At 32.6% G+C, this 13,342-nt stretch overlaps 2 protein-coding genes across 3 annotated transcripts; one reads left to right on the top strand and one right to left on the bottom strand.

Annotated features, from left to right (window-relative positions):
- Positions 1-705: 705 nt before the first annotated feature.
- Positions 706-2,058, top strand: LOC101255338 (probable glutathione S-transferase). The gene is made up of 2 exons (XM_004248175.3): positions 706-1,072; positions 1,694-2,058. The coding sequence occupies exons 1-2, from the start codon at positions 758-760 to the stop codon at positions 2,036-2,038; spliced, it is 660 nt and encodes a 219-aa protein (XP_004248223.1). The 5' UTR covers positions 706-757; the 3' UTR covers positions 2,039-2,058.
- Positions 2,059-2,699: 641 nt separating this feature from the next.
- Positions 2,700-13,294, bottom strand: LOC101256130 (probable sugar phosphate/phosphate translocator At3g14410). Of its 2 annotated transcripts, none has more exons than XM_069289707.1 (7): positions 13,128-13,294; positions 6,080-6,187; positions 5,975-6,009; positions 4,830-4,942; positions 4,340-4,601; positions 3,958-4,226; positions 2,700-3,366 (listed from the first exon to the last, which is right to left on the bottom strand). In XM_069289707.1, exons 1-7 carry the CDS (start codon positions 13,227-13,229, stop codon positions 3,242-3,244), a joined length of 1,014 nt encoding a protein of 337 aa, XP_069145808.1. In that variant the 5' UTR covers positions 13,230-13,294; the 3' UTR covers positions 2,700-3,241. The 2 variants fall into 2 exon arrangements, with proteins under 2 accessions (XP_069145808.1, XP_004248226.2); XM_004248178.5 differs by lacking the exon at positions 13,128-13,294 and adding an exon at positions 9,321-9,617.
- Between the last annotated feature and the right edge of the window lie 48 nt (positions 13,295-13,342).

The following is a 13,342-nucleotide window of genomic DNA, read 5'->3' as shown; positions in this document are numbered from 1 at the left end:
TAATAAATCGGCTTAATTATGCTACTGGTATTACAGAATAAGGTCTTAATCATGCCATTATTTTTTAACGGTTGAATTTTGTGGTTTGGCACATCACCAAAATTAAACAAGTCAAAAAAAAAAAAGTTCAAATATATTATATCTTCTTTTCTCTTGTATTCCTTAGCCTAGCCAAGACAAAATTCTGAAAATCTTGGTTTCATCAATCTAGCCAAACTGGCCTATAATTGAAAATTAATTTAAGGGAAAAAGAAATATACCATGAACTATCGTAAATGGTATGGAGATACGTTTCGTCATATTTTTGAGATATTGGTGCCTCTGACATCCCAAAACTAGAGCATATATGTCCTTTATTCTAACGGAAGACTAAATAGGGACACGAGGCGCTATCTTATTCGTCGATTCGATATTTAATAAATCGGGTTAGTGGATAAGTACGTCCGTTAGTATAAAAAGTATATATGCTCTAGTCCCTATCTAGCTTTAGTACATTTTCGTTAATACATAAGCTGAAATACAAGAATCCAACATCGTAACGCGGAGTAAGCAAGTTACCTTTATGTAAAAATCGAGGAAAATAAAAGAACGTCAAATAGAAAGTAACAAGGTCTTATAGTACAATCACTTGAATACATAAGCTAAAATACAAGAATCCAACTCTTAAACAATCTATTTATATCACAAGCTAAAATTTTTTGGATTAGTCAAAACTTCTTGTTGTTAATTTATGAGTTCTTAATTTTTTTTAAAAAAAATGGCAAATGAAGAGGTGATTTTATTGGACTTTTGGCCTAGTATGTATGGCATGAGAGTTAGGGTAGCACTAGCTGAAAAATGTGTCAATTTTGAGTACAAAGAACAAAATATGATTGAAAAAAGTCCAATTCTTTTGGAAATGAATCCAATTTACAAGAAAATACCAGTTTTGATTCACAATGGAAAACCAATTTGTGAATCACTAAATGTTGTCCAATATATTGATGAGGTTTGGAAGAACAAAGTTATATTTCTTCCTAGTGATCCTTATGAAAAATATCAAGCTATGTTTTGGGCTGATTATGTGGAAAAGGTAACAAAATTTGTTATTTTTTTTTTATATATCGACAGAAGAGGTAGATTCAGGATATAAACTTGATAAGTTCGACCTGGATTTAAACTTGATGAGTTCGACCTTTAAGGTTCTTACTGTTGAACCTATTTCACTCGTGAAATTATGAGTTAAGATTTAATATATGTTGATATTTTAGTAAATTTTTATATGTACTTATAAGTCGTGTTCAACTTCGTCTCCCTTTGCCAAATAGAGACGGAAAGAAACTTCCATTTTTAGGGGCCCTCGGTCAAGTAAACTAAGCTCACAAGAAAAAGAAAAAGAAAAGTAAATCTTTTATGCTGACATATCTCCACCAAGTCATCATAAGAAAATATTGAAACTTTTGCGTATAATGGACATTCTGATGCACTAAGCTCACTCTATTCACTAGGTTCAAATAAGGGTCGGACCACTTTAGGTCTTACGTATACAGTCTTACCTTCTGCATTTTTTGCTAGAGGGTATTTTTGTGTCTTGAGGATTAGGTCTTTCGTTTGGACTATGTTATATATGTAATAAAACTTCAAAAATGTACACATATTTAATATTTTGTATATCAGCTCGATTCTGAAGTTACTGACTCTAAATTCTACACAGGTGTTTGATACGGGGCGCAAATTATGGATGGAAAAAGGAGGAGAAAAACAAACAAGAAAGGGAAACTACATAGACACTTTAAGGATGCTAGAAGGAATTATTGGAGATAAACTTTATTTTGGAGGTGAAAAGTTTGGTTACTTGGACATTTGTCTCATAGGAATTTGTAGTTGGTTTTATACTTATGAAAAATTTGGAGAATTTAGTACAGAAGTTGAGACACCAAAGATTATTGCATGGATGAAAAGATGCATGAAAAGGGAAAGTGTCTACAAAAATGTTGTTGAACCTCTTAAGGTTTATGACTTTGCTTTGCAACTTAGAAAGCATTATGGAATAGAGTAGATGAATCATTTGGTGAATTCAGAATCTTTTGTCTGTTCTGATATCATGTTTTAATATGTGAACTAGGACTACTTATCATTCCGTTCTGTTGAGTTTTGAATGTTAATGGTGAATTCACAACTTTTTGTCTGTTCTGATATCATGTTATAATATGTGATCTAGGACTACTTATCGTTCCGTTCTGTTTAGTTTTGAATGTTATTAGTGAATTCAGAATATCATATTTTAATATGTGAACTAGGACTACTTCTCGTTCCGTTCTGCTTAATTTTGAATGTTATTGGTGAATTCAGAACTTTTTGTATGTTCTGATATCATGTTTTAATATGTGAGCCAGGACTGCTTTTGGTTCTGTTCTGTTTAGTTCTGAATGTTATCGATTAGACTTATCAGTTATAGATTTGACTTAAATGATTATCATGTTAAGCAACTTAAGTTTGCATATAAAACCATATAATCATCCAAGATAACTTGCTTAAAAGAATGAACTTTAATCATACCTATAAAATAAGATAACTCCACGAGTGCGATCTGGGGAGAATGGTATGTACGCAAACATTTACCCTTTCAAGATAGATAAATTGTTTTCGAAAGATCTTCGGCTCGAATAAAACAATCCAAATAGATAAATTTATGTGGTGAAAGAAGTGATAGCTCATCATACAATGTAAGGCTTCAATTCTTACTAATCTGTTCAAATATTGTATTTCAAGCAAAAAAAATGATCAACCTTACAACAGAAAATTGTCTCAAGAAGAACTCAATTCCACCAACAGCTATACACTCTAATAAATCTGGAATCTGTTTCAACATATCAACAGTCAGCATTCATCGATGTCTATATCGAACAAAAAGAATGTCAGTTTCCCAACCTTTACGCGTTCAAAAATATATGGGATCCTCTATATTATACATCATTATAGCTGTTTCTTTTTCTTGTGCTCCGATGTCTCGAATTCAAAAGCAGCAGTAATAACCAGAGAATGTCGCATAGATAAGTTCATGACTTGAATATCACCATGTTCAACTTTATCTTCTACTAAACCAGCAAATGTGTTGTAGTTTTCAATAATGCATCAATTTTAAGAGTGAGCCAACCCCTACTTGCCCCGGAAAAAAAAGACATACTGGAATTTGCAGAATTTTCTGCTCCGTTACTTGCAAGACCTCAGAATAGACTGCAAGACTACTCTTCAGATAGATCTACGCATTTGACGTTGAAGATGATACTAAAGGTATAGACGAAGTGGCTTGAGACTCGTCTGAGCTTACTCGGGTAGCTTCCTTCTTTAGCTTGTGGCTGTTATATGCAGCTACACCAGCAATAGCTGCAGAAAACATATTTTCTATATTACTATGCGATCATGAAAGAGTACCATCAATATTTATATTTATCATCATATATGCAGTATGAGAAAAGATTAGGATTTCTCCAAGTTTAACAATCTTACTTGAGAAAATAAAAACATAAAATAAAGTGTTCTATCAACATGAAGCTCTTGGCAGTGTTTATTAATTATTAGTCCTCTCAATGTATTCATCAAGAACAATAATGTCATTACTGAGGTCTAATCAGTTGTATTAGTCACAGGTTAGCTCTTCTAATGAAGAAGTTACTATTATATCACTACCACAAAGTGCCAACACTGGACAAATTAAAGCAGTTGCGATAAAATATAGAAAGATGTTCCCCGAGGACTAGATGCAGCATTGGTTCACTTACACAAATCAATAGAGACAAAGCAAAGGGTTATCCAGTTACCGGGCACAGATAATGAGCCAAAACAAGAAGTAGATGATGAGTATTTTGCAAAGGAGCACATCTATGTAGAATGAATGCAAGGAAAATGGCTGGAAATCAGTTAAATAGTTAAAAGTAGAATGTTTCTTGGCATCAGATACGAGGGTCAGAAAAGTACCAATAGCATAACCACAAAGATTGATAAGTGTCAGCTTCGTATCAGCAAAAAGTAGTGCAGACAGCAGTACAACCACCCAGTCTTTGACAACTCCAGCAACACGAATTGTTAGGGCACTTGTATGTGAGATCACCAAGAAAACAGAGAGATTCAAGGCAAAGGTACATATACAATTTAGAGTTAGAACAATAGGGTGAAAGCTCCATGTTAGTTGTTCGTCCATCTTTGGTTTCTCCAAAAAGATCCATGGAACTAAAAGGCAAAGAGCGCTGCATTGCGTAACAAGAGAGTTCCATTACATTGTCTTTTTTATAATGTTAAAGCATAACATAATAACAAAATTCGAAAAAGCATCCTGCTTTCAGACAAAAAATGCACTTGCCTGCATGGGCTAACATAGTACATGACAGAAATGGGGTTTAGCTTGAGGCCCTTCCGTTTTACCAGAATCTCCATAAATATAAGCCTTAAAGCTTCTCCAACAACACCTCCCATTTGGTAGATGACACCAACCCAGTTGATGTTTATTTCTCCGTAAGAAGCTACTAGTACACCAAAACTGATTACAGACATTATGAGAAGCATTCTGCAGCTCATCATTTCGAGTCCAGCTGCAACTCCAAGGATGAAGACAGCTACGGGCACTGCAGATGAGACCTAAAAATGTGAAATCATATTCTCACACAAACAAACGAAGAGTATAGAGTACTTGAGCAGGACGTCCACCAGCCCAACGTCTAAAGTGTAAACATCACACATGAAACATCCTTTGACACTTATATATATCAGCATAAAACTATACTGAAGTTTTACATACCTCTAACATCTATGAACTACAGAATATAAGACAACTCGATAGAAAAAATTCTTACTGATTGCTTTCAACATCTGAGCAAATGAAACAGAAATATAAAGGTAAGCTGTGTTCCCAAGCCAAAGCGTCATAGCAAACATAGCACCAATTGGGATGACCGAGCTAATGTATCTGCATATTGAAATCTTAGTTAGTCTCAAGAAAGTCTAATGGAAAAAAGTTGAGAAGGAAAAAAGTAGTACAGTAACACACTGGTGCCTACTTCTGTTGTAAGGATTTTGAGCACAAAAGCAAAAGTTGTGATAAAATTGAGAGAACCATCAACTTCAGGTATGTTTCTAGTTTATACTAATTGTAAGGAAGAAGATTAATGCTAATTTTTTTCTCTGTCTTGTTTATACATGTTTTGATAACTGTGCAGTGCAAGTGTACACTTAGTTCAGTAAGTTATTCAAATTAATCCATTTTATGCCTAACTAGATGTCTGATTATGCATAATTGTAAGGATGGGGATAGAAACTATGTGGCGCTCTGTCTCTTAGTGGAGCAACATGTTGGGACAATAAATTCCTATCATCATTTTAGGGAAGACAATAAAAATATAATTTTAATGAGAAGTATATCTGTAACTTGTGCAGTGCATGACATGATTCTTCGAAGAAAGTGAACATCTCTAACCAATAAGCCAAGGAGTTTGTGATGTACTAAACAGCTAAACACTCAAGTCTTGGCTTATCCAACTTCCAAGGCGGGCAAGGCAAAGCAGGAGAAAAGATATGGATTGCACCGAAAGAGGAAAAGCGATGAGATGGCAGAAGACAGAGATTTACATATATTTTGATAGGAAAAAATCTAGCTAAATGAGCCTTCTTTATTGAAGAAAAGTTATAAAAGATACTCCCTTCATTCCACTTCATGTGACGAGGTTCAGAGTAGCCAAAGTACTTAATTACGGTGTGAATCGGAATTAGATTCTTCAAGATTTCAGAAATATAATTACATATTTAGAAACTACATATAAAGTACCAGAAGTCATAATGTAATCCCAATTTTTAAAGAAAAACATGGTCAAAGAAGAACCTCTTCGACTCTCAAAACAGTAATTGGTACCACATAAATTGGAATAGACAGAGTAATAGAGTTATTGGATATAAAACTTGCTATCCAAAACATTTAACATGACATATTTTCACATGCACTCACATGTCTAGAGTCATTCCTTCTTCAACCTTCATTATCTGCAAAGAAATGCCTAAATTAGCATCACTAGTTACCCAAACAATCAGTAAAAGGGAGAAAAAATCTTACCTTGAGAACTTTGGTAAGCACAAAACATAGTACTGAGGAGAAGACCATGTGAAGTAGCGTCAGCGCAAGAGGATACGGGAAGTTTATTTCTTTTGATGATAAAACCCACTGCAATGAATAAATTATTGCACATAAAAGGAGCAGAGAAACGTCAAACAAGTGAACTATTCTTAAAGCAACAACTGAGAACTGTAGTCAAAAGAAATCAAGCAAGATAAAATCCAACAATGATGCATCTTTATCTCATTTTCAATTCATTGAAAGGTGAAAAAGAAAAGTATGAAAGTTCAGCCAAAGCATAGTGGCCATTTCTTTAGAGAAACCTGATATTTGAGTTCTCTTTTATGGTTTAGATTTTTCAATGCCATTAGCAAAGGGCTGATTCACAGTCGTCCAACTCACCGAGGAGGTTCCGGTAACAACAACAAAAGCAACATACCCAGTATAGTCCCACATGGTGAGGGCTGGGGAGGGTAGAGTGTGCGCAGACCTTACCTCTACCTCAGAGGTGAGGGAGAGAGGCTGTTTCTGAAGGAGGTTTAGGTTACTAGAGTTTATATCTGGTCACTATGGTAAGCTTATCCACAAGGAAGAATGAACAGAAACCTAATTATCTAGGTTACAGGGGCTTCTGTAAGGACATACAGATTCCTCTTGAAAATGTGGAGAAGCATACTTAATACATGATTGATCAGGTTTAATGAAATCATCTGATCAAGATTGATAGTAGCAGAGAATGTGTGTAATTTTAACTAAGTTACCCCAGCTTAACCTTCTACAGAACAAAATTTTTGAAAAGAAAAGGGAGATAGCATCGGTGTCTTAATAATATCCAATGAAAGGTGTACTTAATATCCAACAAATTTTAACCAAAATGAAATTGGAGATTGAGGGGTTATTTTAATTGAGGGATTTGCCATATTGGTTTACAATTCATAGGCCCAAATTGTTTGCGCACATTTGTTTTTTTAAGAAAATTTGGATTTGGAACCACAAACTCAAACTAGAGGTGAATTGAGCAAAAGCTCAAAACTGCAGGACATTGAGCTCTTCTACAGATTTACTTCAAAAGAAGAGTGAGTGAGATGTCTATGAAGTCCCCAGAAACCAAGGTGTCTCCCATCCAAACAGACTTTAAATATTCATGAACTATCCTAGGCATGTGACCAAATAATGACATGGATCTTATATACGCAAAGAAGAAACAAATAAATTATGGTGCACCTCGAGAACCTTCTAAGAAAAGCTGACCATTGATCAATGCTAGAAATGCTTATCCTTGAGCGTTTTAAAAAATCCTTCTAATAAAACACCCCACCATTTCATATAGAGTACTCAAACTAATCAAATCACAAATTATAGGACAGTACTAGACTTCCGCAATCTCCACTTGGGTAACATGAGCCCAAAGTTGTTGATGGAAAAGAAAGGAAAGGAAAGGAAAGTGAGGTACTATATAATTGCATTCACATTATGTCTATAAAGAATAAATTGGATTTTGAATTCTAACTTTGTGCTTCATGTTGGAACAATGTGGTCTAGCAGTTAATGAAGATTATGGGGAAAAATGCTTCGAATCTCAGCAAATTCTAACAGAGTTTGAGGATTTCCTCCCATCGGATTAAGGTCCTAATTTTTGGTGAACAAAGTTATCCGGTACATGTAACGGTGGAAGGTTACAAGTATCCGTGAAATAGTCAAGGTACAACAACCTAGCTAGACACAAGTCAGTAAAAAAAAATGTTTATGCTTCATGTGTACGAATGGCCTTATTCACTAAATCCTACAATTTACAAATATCCACCGTAACAGAGTCATAAAATGGATTTTGGACCCAACTCAACCCAAACCTAGCTTATGAGGTCAGGATTGCCTAATATCATATAACAAGACAAATAACTAATTCTCAACCAACATGGGACACTTACCCCTTCGCACTCTCAGGTCTTTTAATTGGAGTGTGAACACCACTACATTGAGCCCAACATTGAGACATACAACAACAGGGAATGAGCCTAACCAAAAGCTAGTTTATGAGGTGAAAGTTGTTGAATACCTAACTAATTTCTCAACCCAAGTGGGACACTTAACACCCTTTGCACTCTTAGGTCTACTAATTTGAGCGTGAACAACATAACATGGAGCCCAACATTGTGACACACAATAACAGAGAATGAGTTTCCGGTTGATACCATGAAAAAGAAATAGAGATTGGCGCTAACTCAACCCAAAAGCTCGATTACGAGGTGAAAATTGCCCAATACCTAACCCACCTCACTACCAACATGGTACACTTAGACAGAGGAAAATGGATACGTACTCAATTTCTAGCAACCACCAAACTAATTAGACATTGTTAAAGTAAACCCAATGTTAATTAGACATCGTTAAAGTAAACCACTTTAATCAATCAACTCCATCTCAAACTAATTCAAGTAGGCCATTTCTTATTCATTCAATATTAGATGATTTATGCTAGTTTAAAATAATTTTGCACAGACACTCATATCTATCCTCCTGTACCCAAGCCAAGGACAACTGAAACAAATGAACACGTCAATTTAATGTTTTATGTACCTTGTTTCAATCGCATGCATCTCTTTTCCCCTTAAATTGGGGTTAGGGGAAAGAAAATATAGGAAGGGAATTACAAGGTGGGGAATCGAACTCTCATCAACAAGGTAAAAGTTTTGGTAACAAACCAACTAAGCTACTAAGATTCTCCTCAATCATTTTAATACTTTTCGCGAGGACGTACAACATAGTGCCATTGATATCTATCCTCTCTATAACCCAAGCTAAGGACAATTGAAACAAATGAACTCATTATTTAATATTTTATATACCTTATTTCAATCCCCTTTTCTTCATTTTGTCATTTTTCTCAAGTTATAAGGAGGGGATTACAAGGTTCAGGTAGCAAACCAACTAACTGAGCTACTAAGATTCCGATCAACACCCTTAGCCATTCAACATACCGCGACACTCATGTCTCTCCTCCCTATAACCCAAGCTAAGAACAATTGAATCAAATGAACACATTAAATCAACTTAATGTTTTACATTTTTTGTTTCAATCCCCTTTTATCTTTTTCATTTTTTCTTAAATTGGGAGTTGATGAAACTCCCATCAACAAAATGTATTTCACAGGTACCCAATCAACTAACGATACAACATAGTGCTAAAAACAGTTGAAACAAATGAATACATGAATCAAATTGAATTGTTTTTTTTAGGTACCTTGTTGAAGAAGATCTGACCACTCGATAAGGAAATATAGAGAAGTATGTATGCATAAGTTAAAACACCTTCGCTCATCAATTTTCTCTCTCGATCCGCCATTGATACCTAAAGAGTTCAGTCAACACGCGCTCGCTCACTGGTTGAAGCTTGACTGGAGTTTTGTGTACATCAACTGTTTGTGAAAATGAAAAAGAGCCAAAAAAGACGAACACGGATATTTTGCTTGTTTTTCGGTAACTTTTTTCGATCTCAAAATAAATGTCGATTTAGCTCATTTCATTTCAAATTAGTATCAAGAAAAAAAATAAAATCTAGAGAGGATATTAAACATATATCTAAATTCGGCTTGAATTATTAGTTTCATTTTACGAACTAATTGAATTTAAATATACTCCGATCTTGCATAGAAATATACTCAACAATTATCGCCAAGTTTAAGGGTGTATTAAGCATTTTTCTCGAATTTTTATTAAGAGTCCGATGAAACTATAAGAGTTTGACACCACTTGATATGTCATGTGGCAGGTTGAAGGTGTTCTAAGTTTAGTTAATGAAATAAATGATATTTTTAAGATTATCAATTGTTTGAAGACGAAACTAATAATATATGTCGAATTTATAGGTGTCTTCAATATAACGTTTAATTTAGATAATATTTAGTCATAAATATTCAAATATTCTTTACACGTCAATTTATGTAAAGTTTTAACACAGATTTGACTTTTATGAAACATAGCTTAATTTTTTAAATGAATATTAAATAAGTATGTTAGATATAAAAATATTATTTTATAATAAACTAAATAATATATTATTCAAAATCGTAATACGATATCTTAATAAAACAAATTACATAATATAATTATCTCACTCACCAACCAATCAAAAAGACACAATATCACATTGACGGGAGATTAATTTTGAAGTCTGTATCGATAATTACTTAGATACACGCTAGTTAATAATATTACGAATTTCACCATATTTTGGTGCATTCATATGCATGTATCATGGAATTTATGGAGTCAGATAGTTGTAATTTGTTTGAGATACACTATATACAAGTGAATTCACACGTATTAGAGATGAATAACAAATATCACTATCCACTCTTTGATGTATATGATATCCTAGATGCATAGGAAAATCACACATATAATCTCACTTGTTTTTTTCTCCATCTCGATCGTCTCTCTCCCTATTTTAGTGTATCTAACAGCAAAAGTACATGTATATAAGTGTATCTTCCTCAATATATGATAGGACACTCTTAGTTATTGAAAAAATCGCAATTTTTTAAATGTAGATAATAATTAGTGTGTGTGTGTGTGTGTGTGTGTATATATATATATATATATGTATGATTAAAATATGTAATATGTTTAATGTAGATAATAATAATTATAAGGAAAAATTGTATAAAATAGCACACTTTTAATTCAAATTAAATGCTACAGATATAGTTTTATTTAATTTTAAGGGAAACTTACATAAATATACTATAATGAAAAAATACATTAAAACCTCTATGAATTGATATAATTGGGACTATAAAATATTAATATTTTATAGAGATATTATTTAATCGATAAATTAATATTTATTAATATTAAAGAATGGTTTGAGATTTAATAAAAGGTTAATTTTGAATATATCAAAATCATCGTATCTTACTAATTTATGTATCATATTTATAGATTTCACATAAAAAAATTATACATAAAGTACAACGAATATATCAAAATCATGTGCCTTACTAATTGCAACCTTATGATGTTAGGATAATAAGAGTTTTCAACATATATTATCGAACATATTTTATCGTAGGATATTAGAAGACTATGAAGTGTGACAAACTGATCCAGTAAATATTAATGTTTTGGATGCTGTCAATTTTGCAATCCATGTTTGGATAAAAAAGTTTGGCAACAAATTATAGCAAATTGTATTCAACACTGTATAATTTGTTTAAGGAACGTAGTCTCAGAAAATTTGAATGAACCTACTTGTGAAAACGTCATTAATAAACTTTAGCTAGTTGATTTATGATCTCGGTTACCACAATAAAATGGATGTCAATAACCTGTTCGATTATCCGAGTGAAACTGAAACATGTTAAGAGGTCCAGAACATAAACGAAATTGTGGATACCATCGAAAAAATAATGTTGATGAGGAAATTGAAAATGTTACTATACCTTTGGAACCAGTACACGTAAGGAAACACTTATCCCATCAAGAACTCTTCACAATTTTATGGTACAGTTTGAAATGACAACACCGAAACTCTAAGATGCAATAAGAAAAGTTAGAGATGATCTTCGGCTAGATTTAAATTTTTTAAAAAACAGAACACAATAGAATCATATTTTACTAAATTGTCTTAGATATATTTGTATATTTAAAGAATTATTAATTTATGATATTAATGGGATCATGTATTTATATAGGGGTCTTCACTAAATATATTATCTTATCATCTTATGGAAATTGAAGATTATTTCCTTTGGTCCAAGTCGGATCTGGAGAAAAATATTATTTTAGAGAGATTATTAACTTATCGAGTATTAATTTATAGAGGTTTTATTGTATTTACCATTTATAGCAATAATATTTTTTTTTCATTTGATCACTTCTAATTCATTTATAATACAAATTTAATACATATTATAAAGAACAATTTATTATTCACATATAATACAAGTTGTAACGATAGATAATACATTTATCACACATTCTAATACACTACAATGTCAATTTTTACTAAAAAAATAATATATTTCAAAAAATAATTATAATTCATATATATTGCATACATAAATTCACATTTAATACATATTGCAGATTTAACATAGTATTGTTATAAATGGTAATAAATATAAAAAAATATCGCTAAAATCAGTAATTATTTATTAAAATATATCAATTTATGTAATTTTTCCTAATTCTAATTCGTAGCAAACTGTTTTGTCAGTCGCCTCTCACCCAACGAATCTCGCTCGCCTCAACTTGTTTTTTTCTTTTTTTTTTTTTGAAAAATCAGTTGGACAAATATCATTGCTATTCATTTAGTAATGAACTACTGGGTAGAGCTCTCATTTTGTTACATGCGGCAATGTCATTTATTTTTCATCTCAATTTGCAACAAACACAAATATATGCATTGCATGCGTTTGTGTTTATATAAAGGAAGAAAAAATCGTATATACAAATACAAATGTATATATATTTTTGTCATGTACACTTGTGATTATATAAATACAATCTTCCCCAGTCCAGTTTTCTTTTGTCCTTCTCTCTTTCTCGCTTTATACAAACACATATTATACAATAAATCTTTTGTATATGTATACCGAAACAAATTATACAATTGCTTTCTTTTGTATAAGTTTAACGAATTATACAACTGTTTTCTTTCAATCCCCTTTTCTTCATTTTGTCATTTTTCTCAAGTTATAAGGAGGGGATTACAAGGTTCAGGTAGCAAACCAACTAACTGAGCTACTAAGATTCCGATCAACACCCTTAGCCATTCAACATACCGCGACACTCATGTCTCTCCTCCCTATAACCCAAGCTAAGAACAATTGAATCAAATGAACACATTAAATCAACTTAATGTTTTACATTTTTTGTTTCAATCCCCTTTTATCTTTTTCATTTTTTCTTAAATTGGGAGTTGATGAAACTCCCATCAACAAAATGTATTTCACAGGTACCCAATCAACTAACGATACAACATAGTGCTAAAAACAGTTGAAACAAATGAATACATGAATCAAATTGAATTGTTTTTTTTAGGTACCTTGTTGAAGAAGATCTGACCACTCGATAAGGAAATATAGAGAAGTATGTATGCATAAGTTAAAACACCTTCGCTCATCAATTTTCTCTCTCGATCCGCCATTGATACCTAAAGAGTTCAGTCAACACGCGCTCGCTCACTGGTTGAAGCTTGACTGGAATTTTGTGTACATCAACTGTTTGTGAAAATGAAAAAGAGCCAAAAAAGACGAACAC

Source organism: Solanum lycopersicum, chromosome 10, assembly GCF_036512215.1.
Source record: "Solanum lycopersicum chromosome 10, SLM_r2.1".
In the NCBI taxonomy this organism is placed as follows: domain Eukaryota; kingdom Viridiplantae; phylum Streptophyta; class Magnoliopsida; order Solanales; family Solanaceae; genus Solanum; species Solanum lycopersicum.
The sequence above is the reverse complement of the archived record's forward strand: the minus strand, read 5'-3'. Positions and strand labels throughout refer to the sequence as shown.

Excerpts from the sequence above, each read along its gene's own strand:
- LOC101255338 (XM_004248175.3), top strand. The coding sequence starts at position 758 with ATGGCAAATGAAGAGGTGATTTTATTGGACTTTTGGCCTAGTATGTAT. Across the intron at positions 1,073-1,693 it reads GGGCTGATTATGTGGAAAAG|GTGTTTGATACGGGGCGCAA; the intron begins GTAACAAAATTT and ends AATTCTACACAG.
- LOC101256130 (XM_069289707.1), bottom strand. The coding sequence starts at position 13,229 with ATGGCGGATCGAGAGAGAAAATTGATGAGCGAAGGTGTTTTAACTTAT. Across the intron at positions 4,227-4,339 it reads TACTATGTTAGCCCATGCAG|CGCTCTTTGCCTTTTAGTTC; the intron begins GCAAGTGCATTT and ends TACGCAATGCAG. Across the intron at positions 3,367-3,957 it reads TCTTTGTGGTTATGCTATTG|CTATTGCTGGTGTAGCTGCA; the intron begins GTACTTTTCTGA and ends TGTTTTCTGCAG.